General features: G+C 32.7%; 1 protein-coding gene across 1 annotated transcript; it reads right to left on the bottom strand.

Moving 5' to 3' along the window:
* Nucleotides 1-5,164: 5,164 nt before the first annotated feature.
* On the bottom strand, nt 5,165-21,434 carry LOC148180875 (uncharacterized). Its single transcript, XM_088042922.1, has 3 exons — nt 20,773-21,434; nt 5,876-6,039; nt 5,165-5,626 (listed from the first exon to the last, which is right to left on the bottom strand). Exons 1-3 carry the CDS (start codon nt 21,236-21,238, stop codon nt 5,390-5,392), a joined length of 867 nt encoding a protein of 288 aa, XP_087899048.1. The 5' UTR covers nt 21,239-21,434; the 3' UTR covers nt 5,165-5,389.
* Nucleotides 21,435-24,136: the final 2,702 nt, after the last annotated feature.

The raw sequence follows: 24,136 nt of genomic DNA, 5'->3' as shown, positions 1-24,136 counted from the left end.
TATCTCGCATATTTGTTAGAGTAAACTTAAGTTATTATACATCAGTGTACGCAGAATGTAAACTAAACTTTTAAGAAGTTTTAATCTGTCTTATTTCGTTAAATAAATAATTGTAGTTGAAGATCTACACTTCAGTGTATGTTGGGTTGCAGTTTGAATTTAGGCAGGCTTATAATTACTCATAGACTATTGTATAAATACTTGGACCGTAAATTTTTCATACTTGCACTTACATAAGATCCATTAGATTTCCAAAAATTTTCGGATCATTTAAGTTTTGCAGAAGCTTATTAATAAAACATGAATTAACGGAATTGTTCATTCTAAGTACCTATTAATTTGATAAATATTATAATTAGCGAATCACACAAGTTATTGATATACGAGTAAGATTTAACTGTATATTATAATTTCCTTAGTTTCGTTTTTTCATAACACAAAATGCAATATTTTATTCCTATTTACGAAACGTATATCTGCACGACCAATTGACTGTCTTCGATCCAAAATCAATTTCGAGACTAACTTGATTTCTTTCATGTTAAACTATCCTGTCACAAAAAGTATTCCCATGATTCAATGCGGTGGCGCCGCCAAAGGCAAGCCAAATAAAACATACGTAAAACAATTGAAGCGCGAACGAGGGTGATCTGATAGCGTTCGTTTTGGAAGGGGTAATGCTGTCTACTGATTGGTTGAAAACTTTTAGATTGGTTCCAATCTTAGTAATTTTGGTCGAGAAACTCATAATTTATTGCCTCAGTGAGCTTGTTTCCAAGTACACTATGATGAAAAAAGCAAAGAGAAGAGAAAAAAGGAAAGTAATTCTTGTCTCTCGTCTGAAGACCCTTATCGGATGAAAATATCGACAACGTTGTTGTTCGAAATCGAACAGAAAAAATGGACCATTCAACATAATTTATTTTTAGAGACGAATTGAAATGTAGAGTAGTGACGACATCGCCGCCAATCAAATGTAGCGTTACCATGATTAGCTGTAACAACAAACTTTTCTCATCATCTGATTTAAGTTTACAGCAACTTTTCTTTATTTTTATGGAACTATCTTTGGTTGTAAATTTTACGCTCTGAAGGCGTTGAGCGTAGTAACTCACCTATAAATGGAAATTCGTCTTTAAGAGCGAAAGATCGCTGAGTTTCTTTCTCAGACTATCCCTCATACATATTACATGATATCGAATCAGTTGTTAAGTTAAGCGAGAACTCCACTTTAGACAAAACCTTTTAGCAAATTACATCAAGAACGATATGGACTTGTAATACATACAATTCGTTCAGAGAGAAACGTTACAAATGCCATTTTACCCTTCAGAATAAACGCGTTTCACCCTCTCTTATCAGAGCAAGAAAGATGGAAAATCAAGACACATAAATGAAAGAGGAATAATTTTTATAATCCAGGGGTGCTTTCGTTCCGATTGCGGTTCTTTTAGGATTCATTTAAATGCATATTTAAAATCAAAGAGACCCTTATTTGAAAGATTTCCGAGCCAACGAAGCTATGTAATTTAATATTAGGGATTCAGAAGGTATAATTTTATCAAAAAGGTCATGAGTTTATGCATATTTGGATCTATCTTTCATTATTCTTAAACTTTTGAGATTTTTTGCTTTTTCGAATGTTTTTAATTGCATTATATTTAGTAAAATCAATTTATATTGATAAAATAAAAAAATAATACAAAATTTAAAAAGAGAATATAAAGGAAACTTTATTTTGAAGCCAGACTGTTGTTTGTCTAAGACCAAAGATACAAAGATTTTCAATGAAACTGTCTAGAAAACGTTTCAAATTAAGGTTGTTTTTATTAATTCCCATATTTTGTGGTTTTATGAACGGCGTTATAATAATCCTTGCTGATCCTGGCATTAATGGCATCATCGGAATCTAAGTAGGGATCGCTGAGCACATTTCCCTAATTTGATGAAACAAATTGCGAGGCCAAGTCAGCCGAGACGCCGCTAACGTTTCCTGAACGGAAGTGCCCGTGGCGGATGTTGATTGGTAATTGTTTCCCCGCAGATACTGACGCCCAATCAACGAGCGAGAGTAGTGGTGCGGAAAACGGCACTCTGGATCTACTCCGACGGAATAACAATAGATCGCTGCTGGTGTGTTCTTTGGATGGATACTTGATATTATTAGACACAGAAGATGAGTTTGGAATGAATCGAATGTTTGGAAATTAAACCATAGCTTCTAGTGGAGTCATCGGGAGTCGGGAGTTATTTATGCCAGGAAATGGTAGTCACTGAAAAATAATAATTAAATTGAAAAAGCATAATTGACTTTAAGTAAGGATAAATAGGCTAGGTAATAGCGATGACGGTACGGACTGGAAAACAATAATTTTGCTGCCTAGCCGAATGTAAAATTTTTATTAGAAAGGGTTGAGCAGCATCGCTTATTTTTTAATATGAAAGAATTTATACTAATTTTATTTTTATAATTGCACTTTTGTAGACATCTACAGTGGAACTTCTTTTAAGCGGACACCAATGGTGGTCAAGATTTTGTCCGCTTACCTAATAGAGAAGATACAAATTTTCAAAAACGTTTTTATAATAAAAATGTGTACTTTAAATAAAGCAAAATTTTTTGTAACTAATAATTTATTTTCAACAATAAAAGATTAATGAAAAACATAGTACCTACAGTGAAACTTGATGTTAATCATTAAACATAAGAGTGAACATAACAATAAAACATTAAAAAAACAGAAATGTAATTTAATTAAAAGAAATCTTATTTTCGTTTAATATTTTTGCGCTGCAATTTTTTTTCTAACTGAATTTTGAGGTTGAACTCAGTTTCCTCACCTTCAAAATCCTTTAAAACAGAAACCATTATTATTATTATTGTGCGAATCGGGAGTTTCCTGGATCGAAGTCACCTTTGACATGCTTTTGTCAGCATGGAAGTAATGTCGTTGTTCTTTAGCTATTTGAGATTGACATTAGTGACAAGTAATTAATGTGAAGATCCACGAAGGAATTGCATGACGAGAAACTGCAACAGAGTTACCTTTAGCAGGCTAGAGCAACTTCTCATTGCACACAAGAAACATCCCTATTGAGAATTTTTTTAAGTTTAAAATTGGTGGCCGAAATAATGCAAATCCATGGCCAGCGACTTCACTCCCTGCGACTTGTGGTCTCGTCTTGAATTCTCATAATAGCTATTTGTGTACCAAGGCCAAAAAGTGTCTCTTTTTTGGTCGAGCCTTTTTTTAATGGCCGAGGCGCTAGCCGAGGCCAGAAAGAAGGCGAGGGCAAAATGGCACTTTTTGGCCGTGATACACACAAGATTTTTTAGGCGACATCATTAAATTTACAAGTTAATTAATTTTTATTTATGATTTATTGATTTAATCAATTATAACAACTGAATAATTGTAAATATTTATGAATCCTTCAGAAAAGTTCATATTTTCTTTATTTACATTTGCCGTTTCGTAATGTGTAGCTTCACAAGTTGTATGAATTAGGTTGATGTGTTTTTTAATGTTGTTGCAGCAGCACTGCTAGACATGTTCATTTTCAATAAGTCAACACGTCTTTGTTGCACTTTACAGCAGTTTGTCGATTTGATTTTAGTCAAATAATTATAAAATTGAGAGGGTAATATCGGTATCTTGATGTAATATGCAAAACTATGGATAGATGGCGCCACCATAGATCGGCCGAAAATGTTTGCGGCCAGAAAAGACTCACTTTTAGGCCGCTTTAAAGGCCTAAAAATTTCATTTTTAGTTAAAGTCGCCTAAATATTATACTTTTCATTCACGATTTTGTTACAATTCTAAGAATTTAATCAATTTTTCAGTTTCTTTTTTATTGTTTTAGGTATTTTATTCTAATAAATTCATCAGTTCTAGATTAAATTTTAGATTTCTAAATTCCTCTAGATTTGCCTTACAATTAATATTAGTTTATTGAAACCAACAAATTTCTTTTTGAATTTTCCTTAGAATGTCTTTAAAGTCTTTTTAGATGTTTCTTAAATTTTGTTTAAATGTTCTAGATTTTATACTGATTTTGTTTAGATGGCAGGTATAATTCATTTTCAAACCTTATGAATTGTGTAATTTTTTATTTTCTATACGTTCATTGCACCTTGTTAAATATTTTTTGCGTTTTGTTTATAAATTCTTTCGTTTGGAGTCTCTACATTTTCCAAACTTTCTTCAGGTTTTTCTTATATTCTCGAAATTCTTTTAGATTTTTCTGATACCCTCAAAGTTTTTCTTAGATTTGCTTTACATTCTTGCTCAATTTTCTTTACATTTTTTTTACTTTATTTATATTTTTTTTGAACCTGATATACATATTATCTCATTATAATTTTTCTAGATTGTCTTGAAATTTTTAATTCTTGTAGATTCTTTTTAGATATCTTAAAATTACTCTTACATTTTTTTTATTGTTTTGTATTAAAAGAAAATGTAAAGCAGGCCTTTTGTGGTGTCAGTCAAAACGCCCGCCGTTTTATGAATATGCTTCTTGTCATTCAATTTATGCTCAGTTCTACGAACCGGTTACACCCCATCATAGATAAAATATTTTGCAAAAATATTTCAGTCAATATATGTTTTGAGATCGATTTCAGTGTCGTTATAGATTTTCACATGGTAAAAATATTTACGCAACAAATATTAGCAACTGCCAAAGATTTGACATTAAGAAATACAACACGGGTTTTATCAAGGCTTATAAACATTTTTGCATTTGATTGTTGACATTATCTTACCTAAACTGGTGTATAAAGTGTTGGTAGTTCAAGATTAATGTTTATTTATTGCATTAGTATGGCATGTAAAGCTTTGCGAATTTGTTTAGCATTTTTTTAAACCGCTCTAGTTGATAAAAACCTTTTGGCGTTACATGCACTCAATATGAGTAAATTGTTTGTAAACTTTATTTATCCTAAATTCCACATATCGGTTAAGGGAATTACAGAGATATTGACATAAAGATTTCTTATTTGGTTGCATACTTAATTCATAAGATTAGGAAGTCAAAAATTATTGCGACCTTCCTGTTTTATTTATTTTTGTTCTCTCCCATTGTCTTTTTGTCTTATTTTTTTTTGTTTAAATTATGAGTAAGACGTAATATTTTCGAGAATAAAAAATGTGTTAAATTACTGTTTCATACTTTATTCTTCACTTTTCATTTACATAATCATTTATAATTAGGAACTTTAAAATATGTACAATTCTCGCCTAATTCCAAACTCTCAACACAATGAGGTAGCATCACAAAAAACTTATCGAATCAATTGAGATCATATTTCACAGTACACTTTATTTAATAAATATTTACAGAAGTCATAATGCACCTACACGCGTCCCAAAAAAATCACTTTTTACACAACATACGGTCTGTACAGAGATTCACCATCTTGGATTTTCCGACTAGGATCGTCAGTCATTTGACCTTCTATAGTTTCCTGCGAAGAGGTAGGCTTACAAGTTGCTTGCGAAGAAGTGACTGCTTGTTTATTCGAAACTGAATCGTTATCCTTTGAGGCCGACTTCGCTTCCTGTTGAGCTTTTTTGCTTCTCTTCCACTTCATCCGTCGGTTTTGAAACCAAATCTTCACCTGGAATTGAAAAAACGTTTAGAATTTAACGGAATTCCGACTATAAGACAAAATCTAAACTGTTTTCTTCTTGTGAGAGTTATGGCAGGGTTAAGCCCAACTTCAAACAAACAGACAGAACTCATATTTTAGGATTGTGATGACTAACTGCAGGAAATGTGATGCGAATTTATCACGTCTCTGGATTTAGTTTATAGAATTCTTGACTTCCGACCAAAGTTGAAAAATTTTGTAATTAAATTTGCTTACTTGTGTCTCTGTCAACATCAAACTTGTCGCTACCTCGAATCGTTTGGGTCGTGAAAGGTATTTGTTCTGTCTAAATTGCTTTTCTAGTTCTAGTAATTGCTGCGATGTGAAAGCTGTACGGGGGCGGCGCGTTTTGCCCAAAAGAGCGTGACCAGGTCCGCATCCTAGAAAAGAAAACAAACAACAATTTAAGCATTTATGTTATGTGATTGCTATGATAATCCGAAAACTTGATGGCTGGACACGATGAATACGAGGAATTATGACAATTTAGGTAATTGCTTGGGGCTCCCTCGCTGCATGAAGGATCAATCGAGTGTGAAATGTGTTGGCCATTTCGGCACATTTGACATGTTTAAGGGAACGTTTAGTGATAATTAAGTGCGAGTGGGCTGTTGCGAGATTGTTTACGTTGTTCGGGTTTCTGGTTTTAGTTTCATAATTAAATAGAATCAATGAAAAGATTTGTTTAAACACAACAAACTTGGACCTATTAAATTTCTGAAATCAAAATTGCCCTAAACAATGAAATCGATATTCTTATAAACTGTAACAATTTAGACAATTATATGCAAAAGAAATAAGTACATATTCAAAACTTGCATTAAAAAAATGTGATATTAAAGTTTAGATGACATGAAAAGTGCAATATACAATTTTTCCTGATTTCGTTAAAACTTTAAATTAAAAGTCAATTGTTGGTTTCGACCCGTCAAATGACTTTCTATCATCGTTTGGTAACTAAAAAACTGCAATTTTTTACGACTTTAAATGAAAATACCACACGGTTAAATGAATTAGTTAAGTCGTTTCTGACATTTTTGACAAATATGTGCGGATATAGATATTAGATAACAAGTACGGAAAGTGACCAAATTTGCGCGAGTGTAAAAATAGATGCACGAGGGGCTAGCCGACTGCAGATATTAAACCAGTGCAAGAAAGGCACTTTCCGACGAGTTATGTACACTATTTTTCCTACGACCTTCCATCATTAAGAAGAAACCATAAGTGTCGACAATAGTTCAGTTCTTATCTATTCTAAATGTCATTTTTCTACGACCTCATATAAAAGTGACGTATTCTACATAGTTAGATGGTTGCTGTTTTTGTACATCTATTTACGAAAGTAAAAGTCACTAGTGTGATATGAATATATCTGCACAAACCTGTCAAAATTGATTTGTCAGAAACGACCTAACCAATTCATTTTTATCATTATGTGCATGTTGTTTTACAGTGAGTCGTCTAGATATTTGAGACAAAAATTCAAGAGTTACATTTGTATTTCAAAATAACTGTCAATTTTGACAGGTGTGTGCGGATATATTTCGCCACTTTCATGTGGGGTCGTAGGAAAAATTCATACCGCACGTGTGACTTTTACTCTCGTAAATAAATACATGCACGCAAGTATCAACCATTTAACTGTGTGAAATATGTCACTTTCATATACGATCGTAGGAAAATGAAATTTCAAATAAATAAGAAATGGATTATTGTCGAGACTTGTTGTGTAACTGGACAAAAAGTGTTCTTGCACTCGTGTGATCTACATTACCACTTGTGCGAAATTTAGAACTTTCCGCACTTGTTATGTAATTATCTGTTACAAATAAAACTTGTTCTAGTATTTTATATTCATTCTGATGTCATAATATAGAAAAAGCAGTTCAGTCAGAATTAATTAAACTAATTGCATTGAAATTAAGGCCTCGTTTGCACAGTAAATTAATTAAGATTAAATTAAACTCGCATCTGATTGGATAATTGCTGACATAGGATGACAAATGTTACTTTAACATTTCGTTAAGTATTTAATCTGAATTTAATTTAGCTTCTGTAAGCCGGGTCTAAAGGAGTTTATAATTAATTTTGCTCCTTTATGACGATGTAATTTTAAATAAATTTTATCTTTTATCAGATTTTATAAAATAAGTTATTTCAAATTGATAAAAAGGCTCAGATTACTTGGTAACAGCTTGAAATAATCTTTTGACAATATCATGATTAATCACTTAGATTGCATCGTGAAATATCTAAGACATTAAAAATCTTGGAAAGTACTTACATAAAATTTTAATAAGTGATTTTAAGTTTATCAAAACATATCTGTTATGAAATATCAGGAAAAACCTTAAAAATGATTAATTGTTTTGTTAATATTATGAAAAATGCTTCAGGATGCTAACATCAGTTAGAAAAAAATGCAAATATATACTTAATTACAAATTACAAATATAACATTAAGAATAATTATTGTACAGGTGTCCGGAAAGTGGCGCACCACTTTGAAAGGGGGTAATTGGGTCGTCCCCAATTCATTGAACCTAAAATTATTGCACAGACATCGTTAATTTTGGCATTAAACTTTTTCTCTTCAATCCATCATATCTCGAAAAATTAAAGACATGAATTTTTTTTTTATTTTTTCGGTAATCTATGGCATTGTCCGATGATACAGTGGTGCGCGACTTTCCGGACAGCCTGTATGTTGTATTTGTTTAGTAAATAGTGGAAATGGATTAGAAGCAGTAGATTTCTTGTTGTCGATGCAAAGATGGAGAATCACTTAATTAATTCGAAGTGATCCTTCTTCAGTAATTTGCTAATTGAAGTCTTTAAACATTTTTCTCCGAGTAGTATCTGATTGGTGAAAGTAGTCGTTTGAATGGATCCTTTTATAAATCAGTACAGATACCTGACTAAACTAATTTGCATTTTTTGCTCGAGTACACGTCTGAAATCGTCTCGCAAGTCCGATTGAGCGCTCTAATGCCGGCAATTTATAAGCATTGAGCGCTCGCATATCGCCATATATCAGGAAGCAATCGGCCGAATCGCAGGAGGGCTTTAAAACATTCTGATGATCGTTTCGGTCTGATTTACAGCTGAAATTCCACGTTTCAGAGCCATTATCCATGGTATTATCCTTAACTTGTTTTATGTTTGTTGCAAGAAAACGTTTCCGGAAATTATTGCTCCGGTGAAATATCGCTCGGCCGCAATTAGCTGAACCGACTAGAAAATGAAGCCGGAGGCTTCCTTTTCATCCAGGGCCGAGTTTCCTTCGTGTTTATTTAATTATTCATAGTGCTGGCTGGCCTCCTAATTTGTCAGCATATTGCGTATAAAACCTGTGGCCAGAAGGGCCGTATGTTTGCAGTGTATTTATCACAGGGACCCCTGATTGTGCCATTGTCATGATAATTTAATATCGTAATACATTTAACGACACCCTAATTTTACCCTACGAGATGCGGCGTTAAGACTATGGGGTTGGAGGTGATGGTGGTGGTGCTGATTTTATGGGTGATTGGATGCGCTTAACGGACTGTTGTTTTGCTAATGTCATAAAAAGCACTTGGGGAATACTTTGTTCAACGACTAAAGTACACATTGGTCACGCATTTTAACTTATGCACCCACTTAAATCAATTAATATTGTTGCAACTTCAGTGGAATCATAGTTGCAAAATTCAAAATTGAGGACCCAACTTCCTTCTCCGAAGCAATGTTTTTCCAGTTCGTCTGCAATTGTTATTAAAACCGTCATAAAGTCTTTGAACCGCTGCCAAAGAACTTGATGACTTTCGGCTATTAAACTTTATAGCAGATTATGTAATGGCATTGTACTAACACTCCATCGACTTAAAGGAAGGTCGTAACAGCGTAACACTTTTCTTTCATTACTATTGGGCACTTTTAATGAAAATTACTGGAACAACGTATTTTCCATAACCAATGATGAATGCAGTGATTGTAATCCCCCACAGATCCCCACAGATAGCAGAGTTTTAATAACTGCAATGATTTAATAAATCTGATAAAATTTTATACAACTGTGTGGTATTTATGCGGTTGATTGCACAAAATTTCTATGGAAAAATTACGATTTAGAAAAGCTCAAACGCATTTAGTGAAACGGAAGGTTATAATTAGGTAGTCGGTCGGTATACTAATTGTTATCATTATCAAAAAATTGTTAATCTAAAGCCCGACTACGTGATATTTTAAGCTGGGGTAGTGCTTTGGTTGAAACATATGCTTTGATGTAACGTTAATTTCACTTCGCATGCTTTAGCTTCATTTTGTGTTGGCAAAGGCTTTTCAAATTCGAGGTACAACTGCATCAAGGTTAAAGTCGGTGAATATAAACATGATTTTTAGTGTATTGCCTCTTATCAAAAAGAAGGTATAAAAATAAACATAAAAATGAATGGATGACATCATTGTCAAATATAAACTACAATAGAGTAAGGAAATAGTTATTTACATTCGAGCAACTGTAAGTAGGAAATTACGGTTCGACAACAATAGTTGTCGCTTAAGCCGCGGCCGAAGACGGCATTTGCTGGAGAGACGTAAAACCCTTACAGTGCGAGATTTGTAAAAAACATTTTGACGTATCAATTATCTAAAAATTAATTAAAAATGTTAATCAGGCTCATCTGACAATTCTTTGACAACGTCACTTGGAATTTTTGAATCTAATTGATGGTGCCACCAATAAGATTAATTTTTATTTTTATTTTTATAATAAAAAACTTAAATAATGAAACAACTTGTGTAAATCGGCAACATTCACAATCTCAGTTGTAAAAATATTTGTTACTACTTTTTATCAAATAAATTTTTCGCGGAAAACTTACTGGTCGAGATTATTTTTTGTATTTCTGTATAGATCTAACCTTAAGGGGATATCAAACAAATTTCAGTATAGGGCAAATTCAATGTATTTTTCCAAACACGATTACTCGAAAACTATTTGAGTAAATTGCTTTCTGTTTTTTGCATATGAATCTGTTCAACGTGCACTATGTTGAATGCTATATATAATTTTTGTAAAATGATTCTTTAATGACTTTTTGATTAATTAAATACGTAAACTTGGCTGAAAGCAAAATAATTTTTAGCATTCCACATGCGTAGACTAATTTTACATAATGTCGACTAAACAGATTTTTTTTAAAGTTAATAGTTTTTGAGAAATCGTGTTTGGAAAATTTCATATTCGAAACATGTTATCCTTGTTTAGCAGTAACATCTCTTTTCTCTGTACCAGAGAGGTCTGGTAGGTAGAAATGCGGGTACCATAAATCAATTTTGTAGCCGAAGGGATAGTTTACAACTGAAGCTTTTCCATAAACACACAAAATCTTAAATTTGCCTGAAACAAGATTTTTCTCTTTTATTCAAACTGAACGTAGCTTTGAGGATAATCATTTCAAAATTTTGAACTTTATATCTGATGAATTAGGATTTTAAATTGTTTTAGAATAGTTTTAGGTGATAAATATTTGTCTTTATCTTTATTTTTTAAGGGGATCTCGAACAAATTTGAATATAAGGCAAATTCAATGTATTTTTCCAAACACGATTACTCGAAAACTATTTGAGTAAATTGCTTTCTGTTTTTTGCATATGAATCTGTACAACGTGCATTATGTTAAATGCTATATACAATTTTTGTAAAGTGAATATTTAATGACTTTTTGATTAATTAAATACGAAAACTTGGCTGAAAGCGAAATAATTTTTAGCATTCTACATGCGTAAACTTTTCAAAATTCACACATACATATTTTGAGAACAACCAGACAGTAATATAACGTCTTGTTGTCAAAATTATGACTTTGGGGTGGTGAAAAGACTAAAAAAATTTTCGTAATTTAAAGGTTTTAAAAGATAGATCAATCACTAAAGCAACAGAATATAATTATTATATATAATTTAATTATTTATAATTATGTTCACTATTTTTTGTTACATTCACAAAAATCTTGAACAAAATTCGAAGATCCCAGTGCATCCATTAATTCTTCAATTCTTGCAATTACACAAATCCCACGTTTTCGGGAAAAATTTAATTTATTTATGAAGATAAACATTAAATAATAATAATGAGATATTGTAATTATTAAGTTTCATGGGTGTAATTTGTAAAGTATCGGACTCAACTAGCAAAGTATTTAAGATTTACTGGCCATGGGCAATAATAATTTGGCCATCAGTGCAGTCAAAACTATTAGCTATTGTCCTGACCACAAGATGATGGTAATAATAATCTAAACCACTCGAGCTGGGGTTTTAAGAAGTAGTTTTTATTTATGGTTTTATTACCGTAGTAAGCAGACTGACCATGGGTAACTCACTAAAAGAGTGCCGTCTACAAATAATGAGGGTTGAAGGGAGATGCTGCATTTAACGTTTGGATGTTTAAAATGTTTCATATAATTTTTCCTTTACGCAGAATTTTGAAGCAGAATTTACCGTTACAGTTTGTTAGATATCCCCTTAAGGTAAGACTTGATACACGTAATCATTGAAAAAAAAATACTTACAGTGCCAAAAAAAAACAGGTAGGTACTTAGCGCTCCCGTATGACTTTGTAAAAATTGAGGTTGCGGTTGTTGCCGCTTAGACGACAAAATATTGCTTTGGTGTATAATTTTTGTTGTGGTAAAGACTGTTTTTCTTCTAAAAACCGCTGAGTGACCAATGTAATTTTTTTTTGACGCACTGCTGCAGATTTTCCGCACTAACAGGGCTAAAATAGGGTTACAAGTGTACAAGAGGCCTAAAATAAATATTGAATCAAATACGAAGAAAAACTTAATCAAGATTATATACCTCATAGGTATGACTACTATAACTGCGTTATACCTTAATAACTTGTCCGTTTGTTCGTCCAGTAATAGTTATTTACAGTTGCGTGTGGTAACTTACATTTTACAGCGCGAAATCAGTTTGAAGCACGACGGCGTAGCCGGAGTGCTTTAATGATTGAGCGCTGTAAAATGGTTAACGCACAAGAGTTGTATTAAACTTTTTGGCCGAAAAATTTTAATTTAAATAATTGTTTTGTTCAAAATTTATGAGAACTGTCACATCTGACATTTGTAAATTTCATCATCTGTCAATTCTGTCAATTTTGTAGTTGGTGCACAAAAAGTACACAAGATGGCGCTGTATAAAAAAACGTTTTAATATTACTTTAAAAATAGAAATATTGTCTTAATTCAGATAAGAATTTAGGTAGATTCCACTTTGGTGTTCAATCTTCATTATGGTAAAGTGATTTTAATTTATAAACGCATCTGAAGAGCAGACGATTTGGGCAATTTTTACCGCACGGCGTGTGTAAACGTCCAGGGCGCTTGTAAATCTAGTGTTTCCGAAGATGTCAATTGAATGTTAATTTGACGTTTACAATTCATGAGGCCAAAAAGAATTTTTCGATAACCTAACATTATCTTTTAGCCGACGCAACGATAAGATTTCCACCATTGCATTTTCGTGCCAAGTGTTTGTATCACCACGTTTTGTTTAGTTAGAATAAGTGTGTTTTTTATTTGTAGTTTAAATATATAAATACATATTTTTTAAATTGGTTTTGTTTATTTATAGTGTATTGAAACCAGCAAAAATCCCATTCTCCACCCATCGCAATGCAACCCGTCCGAATGTTGGTGGAACACATTAGCAAAGTTAATGACAGCAATTAAAGTAATTTATCGGAGAGCACTTGCCGTCAACACGGCAAATTGAAGGGGGTTGCTGGCCGCTTTTACCGCCTCAACCCATGTGGTTAACTGGGATTTTCTCCGCTTAATTTATACCGTACGCAACGCCACATGTGTTATTTGCTTCGACGATATGTCACAAGCTTTCTGATGCTAGAGTTTTATGAGCAGGACCACCATATTTGTTTTGGAAATTAGCAGCCCCTATTTTAACGGTTTGCTGATTTTTGATACAACTAATTCTAATGCTTTTTGTGAGATTAAGTAGGGCGACCCGGCCGGTTTGGTAAAGCCGCAAAAAGATCATTTTTTAATTTAGCTAACGGGCTTACCGTTTGTAACAGATTATTAAATTTATTTAGCTTTGTTTTTAGCACCCTTGTGTTTTTTTTTTATTTAGGTGCTAACAACGGCACTAATTGTAGCGTTAGTTTGCAATTTCATGATCCAAAGCCTAGGAGGACTGTAAACAAAGTTTAATGATAATGGACGAAAGCCCCTCATCGTGCTCTCAATTGATCCCATTAGGTGTCATATATTTCACGGTCGGCTATTATAATTCAATGGATTGTTGATATTCGCTCCTATTTAGAATCACCCTGTATTTATACAAGTTATATTAGCAGGTGGCCATCTGTCGCTCCACCACCCCATCATCACTTTGTTTATTTTCAACTTGTAGCAATTTATTTATTATCACGTGAATTGCATCGGGGTGTGTGAATTTTCAATACGTTATTTGACAGAAGCGGTAATTCTATTATGATTAATTGGTTTTAAAGCTTTTATGGACTGTTCACCCTTGACGAGTTATAACACGGAAGATATTTTTCAATCGGCTGGAAAAAGACACGATCAAACGATAGATATATTGCCGACAATAATTTTGACATGAAATCAAAATTAATAAAAATATAACAATTGGTTGGTCTTATCAACAATTAATCCAATTTTATTGTGAACTTATCATAATTAAACCTATTTATTAAGCCCTATATTCAATTATGTCGATAACTAAAGCTCGTTTGAAGATAATGACACACTATTTCTGAATTATTATCTCAATCCAAGACATATGGTGATATGGTTCAAAATTTAATATAAAATTACGACTATTATAGAAGCCATAATTTGCCGAGTTCCGTTTATAATCAAATATTTGTATTACTTATGCACAGGATGGCCAATAAATAAAATGCTTACACATCAGATTATTTTTAATTAAAGTTTTATCGCTAATATCGCGCTTTTCACCTGCTGATATATTTGCGACATCGCTGCAGGTAATGTATGTTTAGAATCATCATGATTATTTCTCGGTTTTATTTTTTTTATTTTATTGCATTTTGAGGTCGTTTATCAGTCATTCCGCTTTAGATAATCCAAAACGAATATTAGTGCGATTTATAAATAGCACCTTCAATAAGAGTCTTTTAGAGGTTTTCCAGGAATGTTTTTTGCAGCTTTTATCTAAAAATTTGTTTGCATTTAAAACGCTATCTAAACTGGTGTCGATGGGTTTAAATCATGTTATGTCATTGCTACTGAATTTGTCACAACAAAAAACAAAAAATGTACACATACCGGTGTGATCTAAAAATGCAGTTGTGCTATTTTTAGATTTAGATTTAGATGTTCGCATTTTATATGGAAAATATAGATGTATTGTAGAATATTAAAGTTTATACATAAAATAATAAGTATAAATAAATCATAAACAGGTGTGAACAAAAGAAAATATCAAATACATACTCCTAATTTATATAGGGTGATTTGGGGTAAATCCGAACGTGGGTAAAACCGAACGAGGCTAGTTGCAGCCACATGTACCCTCTTAAATGCAATTCTACTAAGAAGTTCTTTGTATCACAATTAATATTTTGTTGTTTTTTAGTTGCAAAAAGAAATTTCGATTTGCCTCAAGTAATAATTTCCACCGATTTTGCAATAATAAAAACTTTCAATTTATACAGGGTCCGGCAACACTTGTTTCTACCCCCAAAATCGTCTTTAATTTTAAAGACAAAATTTTGAAAATTTGCATACGCTCATAGTTGACAAAGTTCTAGAAGCTGATATAAAAATTTGATATTTTATCACGGTTTGCTTAGCGTCGCGACGCCTAAGAAATATAATTTTTAGCGATTTTTAAGTTTTTGTGGAAACACGCAATGAAATTGGAAACTGACATGATAAAACAGTTATATTGAAAAAAAATTCTCTCACAATTAGCAAAAAATTACATTTTTAAGGCGTCGCGACTAAAACTATCAATAATAAAAATTTAAATTTTGAGTCAGCTTCTAGAGCTTAGCTATGAGCGTATGTTCATTTTCAAATTTTTATCTTTAAAATTAAAGACGATTTTGGAGGTGAACACAAATAGTGTTGCCGGATCCTGTATAAATGGGTGCAGCATATTAGTATTTTAAGTAATCTTTGTACACATCAAAGTTATCATTGCTTAAATTTAGTTAAAATTGATACATAATTCTATTCAGTAGAGACTGAAATATCTTAACTTATCTAAATTACGTTCGAACTTGCCCTAATTTACCTTATATTGGAAATACATATAACGTTTTTTGTTTAAGATCTAGAGAACCGTTGAGTTAAAGAAAAGAATCTAGTCATTTTGAATTAGCAGTTTTTCTTAAACGTAAAACCAGTCTTGTTCGTCGAATCTTTACCACCAAATAGTAAATAAGTTTTGGTACGTTTTGGTACTTCAAAGACCTACTAGTTTACAAATTGTCGTTTGTTTATAAAACATTCTGTATATAAATCTGGAAGTGAAGAAGAAACTCAAGAAGAAAAAAACAAAGTATTCTGTGTTGTGATAAAAGTGCTACTGAGTACAATAAATCCCTTGATAAAAATATTATCCACGTGTTTATTTATAACGGTGTTTTATACCGACATGTTGTCTTGGGAAAACCCCATTATTTTTTTTTGAGAAACTATAATATGCAGACTATCTCTTTTTTAGTCAATAAAGTCAAAATATCCTCAGTTAAAATTATGTAATTTGTAGAATAGTCTTCTGAATATAACATCATATTCTTTCAATACATTGCAGAAAATTACCGCGGCTTTCAATCTCCCAATCGATTATCGGCCCTCTTTCTTATCTTGTCTTTCATTTTCGAACAGTACTCCGTACTTTATTGCTCTTTTCAACGAATAAAAACTTTTTAACGACATTGCCGCAACTTTACGATTGCGGCATATTCGTTTCGATTTAAGTGTCTTGTGAACGAGGCTTGTGATGGCGGCAAAGGCTGATCCGGAGCCCGGAACGAGCGTCGCGTTCATTGTTAGCTGTAATTTGATTACACTTCATCAAGAGTGCGCTGTTTTCAGCAATGCCGCTTAGATGAGCTGCAATTTGCATTTAATTATCACATATAATGCGCATTAAACGGCCCGTGTGCTAGCAGTTCGCGTAACCGTGAAATCGGACCTCGACGAGGATTTGAATTTGTAATTTCCATCGTTCTACTGACATTCAGATTTTAGAAAGGGGATTGGTGTTGTGATGGTGGCGTAGAGCTTTGGTTGGCAGGCTTGAATTTTAAACGGGTGGTTTACATCTTACATAATCTAAGATCAAGTTAAACAAGTCGGCTGAACTAATTTTGGTAAAAAATATTGTTCTAAGCAAATATAAATATTAAATAGTAAAAAAGAATAGAAAAAAATCCCAAAAATTTTATCATTTTGAAAAGTCTTGTGTTCGTTTTTATTATGACGTTGAAACAATAGCATCCATTTTTGGTAAAAAGTGACCTTCCAGCAGTGGTTCAATTTAGCCTCCCTCAGCCATCAGAGTATGCGTCACCTTATTGGTAAGACAAACAAACCCGCTGACGAGCCGTCGCAAGGCGAGGACGACGATTGTAAATTGGGCTTGTAAACACATTCTAACATGATCAGCACTACATTAGGTCCGGGCGTCTCTGTTACGCTGCTAAACTAACCGGAAAACTCCGGGATCCTCCTCTCGCTCGCAACACTCCACCCACTGCATACTCAAAAACGCGCCATCACCATCAACATCGATCCTAAGTCTTGACGGTTGAAACAAAAAGATGGATCATTTAGACGCGGAAACAGACAAGGAAAGAGGCGAGACGAAAATAAACAATATTTCAAGAGGATTACGCAAATCCTGGAGTTTCACAATTTCACATTCATCCGTCCATTTTGAAATGATTTACATGATATTACGAGCATTGTCTTAGAGCAGGGGCGACACGAGCAGGTGAGAAATGGGGACAATAAATCCGGATCAAGAAACATGTAGGGGAGACGTACTATGGGCCAACGTTGGTTTCAAAATGTCTTAAGATGTTAACTCAACTTGTCAATTACGAATAGACTAATAACATTCTGTTATGTAACATAACCACTTGCTAGGAATTTGTGTCTACGCCAATGGTTATTTCTCTCTCCCTCATTCCCCTTCTCTCTTTCTGTCAAATTTTAGCACCGCTGCTTCGTTCTGCCCCTGCAATTAGCTAACTTGATTTGGGAGATCCCTTTCCGGGGATCTGTTCACAATGTGTTGTCAATGTTTTGTTCCGCTGCGTCTTTATTCCTTTAGTTCGGAGCTAACTTGATTACTCCACGAAAATTTGTGCTTTGTTTTCAGCACACGACGCGATTTGAATTAAAGATTAGTAATTAGCAACAGAAATACACTAGTTAAAAGATCGATATCGGTGCTTCAGAAATGTACTTTCACAATTACGATAAATGATTCTATAAAAAGACAAACAAATCTTGTCCGAATTGGCAATTAATCAATCAAAAAGCTATTATCGTTTATCAGTCGTACGAAATTGATAATCTTGTCAATCAAATTAAGGCCAGGATTCGAGGTAACAAAAACACTTGTAGTAATAATGCGAGTAATTTTACTGAAAGTCGTTCGTTTTAACTGTAATGATGTGCTTTCGGGGCAATTTTCAGAGAGCTTTAATTTACTTCAGTGGATTCTGAAACCTCGGATGGATTAAATTTGTTTTTCTGGTTCGAAAGGGCGAAAGCATATTAGCTGATTAAAGATCAGGGATGATGAATAATCTGATTCTTTGTTTTGTTGGTTTTCCAAAGAAATTGAAGATTTTATAAGGATTAAAAGATACATTTTTTAAGATTACGATGTAGCGAAATATAATCTTTTAGTGTGGTTCTTTTTTGTAATTGAAACATGTGGATGGCTTTGTTAAGTCAAAGTATAATAGATTTCCTTAATCTCTCAATTTTTACAAGGTTACGTGTGAGTACAAAATAGATGTTTACATAACAATGCAGAAAGTGCCAAATTTCGCACGAATGTGAATGTAGATCCCCGAGCCGAGTGCAAGTTAATTTTAACAAAGCTGTGTGACTTATAATTTTGTAAATAAATGTTCAAAAACATCAACTTTCAGAGTCATTAATCACACTTTTATATAAGATTGCAGAAAAATCTGTTCTTTAAACACAGTATAGACAAGTACGGAAAGAGTGTCGAGAGCGCTTGTAAATATATTGTTCCCGAAGATGTCATTTTGATTTGACGTTTACAATTCCTGAGACCAAAAAGTATGTTTTCCGAATAATTACTCGTTATCAAATTGAGCTAAAGGTTTAACCTATTCAGATATACAGGATATACCTAGATGAAGTTAGGCGACGATTTGATGCATTTATTGTATTTACTTAATTGTAGATATATTAAAGAAGACACCTACAATTAGGGAAAAAAAACAAACGCCTTGAAGCTTAGTATAAAAATCAATAAGTTAAAGCACTTGAGCTCAATTACTAAACATCTTTTTTGATTTTTATGAAACAAACTTATCGATGGCACTTCCAACTTGAAGTACTTAAAAGATTGATCAAAATAAGTAACCTAAAATCAATACTGCTGCGTGATTAACTGCACGAAAAAGTAGTTCAGCTAATTGAAATGAAGAAATTGTTTAAATTTTTGAGCTTCTAATCTTAGATGTAAATGAGTTATATTTGAGATGATTTTATTTTCCAGTACCTATTTTAATTAGAAATTTTTCTAACCACCCGATAAAGTGTTTAATCAAACTTGTAATGATAAAGTGTCATAAATCAATTTCTAATAATTTGGAGATTTGATACCTACAATATATTAAATATTTGTATCCTACCCGAAGTTAGTAACGATAAAACATATGTCAAAGTTAATAATGGTCAAAGAGACAAGATTAATGTTTTACTTAGTTTTATTTTTTTAAGAGACTTTGAAAAGCCAACATTTGCGTATAGAAAATTTAAATTTGTATTATTTTTGTTTTAAAATAATCGCATGTTCCACACACGGACACGGAAAAGTTTACCTTAGCATTTTTCTATTTTTAGAATTGGAAATCAGTAGACAAAAAAACCGAAAAATGTAAGGCAAAAAGTACGAAAAGTTTGTTGATCTTTTGTGGTATCATCATGACGTAACAAAGCTATTTCTAAGTTAATAACTGGGACAAACTGTCACTAATTAATTGATAAATAGTTGAGATAAAATTTGACAGCTTTGATTAACTGATCCGATGGCCTAGTACCAATTTGGTGCAAAAAGTATGATTTATTGAAATGTTTATTTGTTCTGTTCCAAGATAATCTATCATTTCTGGATAATTTATATTGATTTTCAAAATTATTTGAGGGCCGTTTGCATCATTTCTAGTCATAGCTATCATTATCTTGATAAATGTACCTATCTTAGAAAGTATTTAGATAGAGAATAAAATTTAATAAGTGGTTCCAAATTTTCCATTGGTACACGTAAATTGAGTTAAACTTGACCAAATAAACCCTCATACATTATAAAAATTATTATATTGTACAGATGTCCCCAATTGCCGCAAAAAACAAACTGTAAAATAGAAAGTAATATTTGTCTTGTTTAAAAAGTTATAGTGCTGTAAAGTTGGTAAAATTCAACCAATTGACTTAAGAAATTTTGTTAAAACTAGCGAGAAATTATGTTGAATCACATAACAGTAACACAGCTTTGTCATTTTTTGCATCAATTTTGGAACACCTGTATGTGTAATAATAATCTTACTTTTCTATTTGTTAATAATCTTACAATTGGGTTGAATTAGATATTAACAAATTTGCTTATCAGTGTTGAAATAGTTTGTAAAGCTTGAAGAAATGAGAACATTTTGTTTTTCTTCTGCTCTTAACTGTAGATGTTCTAACAAATTTTAATAAAATTCTACATAATTCTTGTCACAAACAATTTTGATGATCTCGAAACAGCTGACATTGCTTGCAGTAAGACATATTTTTGATACTTTTAATTATTTTTTTTTGTTAAACTAAGTTTTCATCTTTTTATCCTACCTGTTAAATCTGGCAATCTTGGATAGAACATCCCCGTTCTTGCTAGCCACTCCAACTGCATCTGGTGTAATTGATTATGGTTGTGATGGTTAACTGGTAATTGAACCTTCTGGATCATGGCACCATCCAGACTATGAAACGCCGATGCCGGTGGTTGCGCTTGGTATCCATAAAAGTTACCACCGTTTGGATAAATATGGTTCAAAAGTCCAGGTCTCGGCACAAAAGCTGTTTGGGGCACTTCTTCGCTTCCTGGTGATATCGGAGGACTTCGACTTCTTGTAGACGTAGGAGATATACTTCGGGACGTATCGGGAGACGTCGGACGGTCGTCAGTGCGGGAAAGTAAAGCATCTATACAGAAAGAGCCTTTGTTTTCTTGGATTTTTGTATCCATATTGAGAGGTTTCGATTGATAAGAGTCCTGATGATGCACTAAATGAGGTTCTTCCACATATTGAGCCATAGTGTCGAAAAAGTCACAAAATCACCTCTCACACACTAATGAAAATCAGTTAAATAATCATTAAGCTATTGACTTGTCCATGATTGGCATTTGCCAGGAGAGTAGTTGTCACATCAACGAGGGTTGAAATTTCAAATACCCCTGAGGTGTTAATTCGCTCCAACGCCAACTTAGCAGCAGCCGAGCTGTACATAGACTAACCGATTTGAAATGTATTATCCTAATAATATCATGCATTACAGCGACATTAGACGATACATTACACACACTCGAGCAGTGCGCGGAAACTCACACCAATGATTGGCTGGAAAGTTTCAGACCACGCCTTTTACCCCCCGTAGTTGCGTGGCAACCACTTCGTTTGTTTCAGAGGACTTACAGCCTTCTGTGTTGGGACTTTTGTTTCCATATCCTATAAACGTGACAAACTTGCACCCGATTCGGGATATATTTCGGTGAGAGGTAATTTATTTTTGTGGTTTTTGCAAGTTGTTTCGATTTGGGTTAATTGTAGCTTGTTTTTTCGGCCTTTATGTAAGGCTGAATGTGTTGGAAAGTTATTTTCTCTGTCGATAAAACTGATGAGTTATGATGGGGTTTGGAATGGTGCAGGAAAAATTACTTTTATTACGACAGGGAGACGAATTAATTTGCCGGATGAAGCAGAGGAGATGCTGGCGGGATTATTGTCAAAGGGCCTTCAATAACTTTTATTTTTATTCCAGCAACTTTTATTTTTATACCATATAATGAGGATAATAAGTATTTTTGTCGTGTAATTTTCAAAGAAACCTATTTAACATCAACGAAATATTATATTCTTTTTTATTAGATACCTACCTAATTTTATATTATTTAGAAAGTGTTTAAAAAATAGACGACTAAATTTTCACAACCCGAATCTAAAGATAAAAAACGGCGCCTCCCTCATTTTTCATGCAATTTGTGATAAGTAGACACCTATTTGTGGCAAAAAAAATCCATTTTATATTAATAAAATGCTTATTTTCCAGGTTAAATTTAAAATGGATTACCTAAGAAACAATACTTTTTTGAAAAATTCTGCAAAATTGAGAAAAATCATGTATGATGCAAGTAAATAAACAAAATTTATTCAAAATGCACTAATAAAGTAGTACTTATTCACTCATTTTAGACAAATAATACATATTTATTATACAGGGCTGTCCCAGAACCGTGACGCAGAGAAAAAAGGCTTATGGAGGCCACAATTCTGAACGAAAATTTTAAAACAAAAAATTTTTTGCTCGAAAAATAATCGAGTTAAGACAAAATAAATGGTAGCCAATGCCGAAGCAGAACTGCATTTGAAAATCGGATGGACACGTACTACCAACCAACAAAGGCTTTAGATAAAATCTACTATTATATTTGAGTGACAAATTATTCACTCCAAAAATATTAATCTTAATTATTTGCGTCTTTACACTCTTATACAGGTGTCCCAGAAGTCATGACCCATAGAGCCAGGGATGGTGCCGACAGCTAAACAGATGGCAAATTTTAAAACAAAAATTGATTAAGTTTAATGGTATTCGCGAAAGGATAAAAAATTAACAACCAATCCCGGAAGCTTATTCTAGAGATGGAGTAAATTATCCTAGGCAACGAGAGTGTAATGTTCATCGGACCATTTTTCGTCTTAAATCGATTATTTTTTGAGCTAAAAAATTTTTGTTTTAAAATTTTGGTATAGCACTGTTGCCTCCAAAAGTCTTTTTTCTCTGGGTGACGAGTTCTGGGACACCTGTATACGTTTTGACATTTGACTCATAAACTACAAAAGATGAGAATTTGAAATTTTGGAAACAAAAATAAGCGAATGAGACAAATCGAATGACAATATTCACATATTCGTGACACTTACGGTTATGCCGGAAGTAGTAGTCAACTTGCTTGTTTAAAATAAAACACCCTATATATTATTGCATTTTCAGATTCTACATCCAAATTAAGGGTGACTTAAAGTATAATGTGAGATATGTAACCTATAATTTATTTTAAAATTGCCACGTCAATTGGAAAATAATCAATACAAACGTACAATAAAATTAAGTGTTAACTTTACCTATTTCCTACTAAAAATGCGGAAAAAAGGTGTTTTTACTCTTTTGTTTTCAATTTTTTTAAGCATGCTTTGGAATGTAATAATTTTATATGGATTTTTTATAAACAAATTTGGTAGTCTAATAAAAATAAAAATGAAGAAAAAAAATGTGTGGAAATATTTATTTTTTTTTTGAAAAATTTAGATACTTTAGAAATGATACAATTTAGGTATAGCACATTATACAGACACTGATCTTCAATTTGCATATAGAATTTTAAAGTGAAATAAAATATGTATAGGGTGTTCCATTTAATGAGACTCACACCGATAGGTATAGAAAAAATTGCTTTCAAGACTTGTTCTAGTCCATTTTGGTCGTCACTGTAATTTAAGTCATTTTTAAAAAATGGTAAAGACTCCCACCTTGAACTAATTAAAACAATTTTTTCTACGACTATTAGGTACAAAATATTGACAGTCTGTGATAGTTTTAGGTTACGGAACCACAATGATTCTATAAAACTGATGATGAAATATATTCCATGTCATTGTATTTGTAGAGTTTTATCATTTGGTCATAGAAAAAGTATGGTACTATGCTGACTCGGTTCAACTGGCAATTCTCCACTCGTGAATTCGCCACACTTGTGCAAAATATGAGCCATTCCAAATCGTTATGGAATAGACTATTTTTTTCTGTTGTTTGGGAAGTGACTTATTCACCAATTTATCCGAAACTAAATAAAATTTTTATAAAAAGTTTTTAGAATTCCTGGAAAAATAACTATTTTAAGACTTTTCTTATATTACATATCTACTATGTAATT

This window comes from Gnatocerus cornutus, chromosome 1, assembly GCF_029298725.1.
Source record: "Gnatocerus cornutus isolate USDA-ARS CGAHR chromosome 1, icGnaCorn1.1, whole genome shotgun sequence".
In the NCBI taxonomy this organism is placed as follows: domain Eukaryota; kingdom Metazoa; phylum Arthropoda; class Insecta; order Coleoptera; family Tenebrionidae; genus Gnatocerus; species Gnatocerus cornutus.
The sequence above is the reverse complement of the archived record's forward strand: the minus strand, read 5'-3'. Positions and strand labels throughout refer to the sequence as shown.

Coding starts and splice junctions, on each gene's coding strand:
- LOC148180875 (XM_088042922.1), bottom strand. CDS start 21,238: ATGGCTCAATATGTGGAAGAACCTCATTTAGTGCATCATCAGGACTCT. Junction 6,040..20,772: donor AAGATTGCCAGATTTAACAG/GTAGGATAAAAA, acceptor TTTCTTTTCTAG/GATGCGGACCTGGTCACGCT. Junction 5,627..5,875: donor TGATGTTGACAGAGACACAA/GTAAGCAAATTT, acceptor TTTCAATTCCAG/GTGAAGATTTGGTTTCAAAA.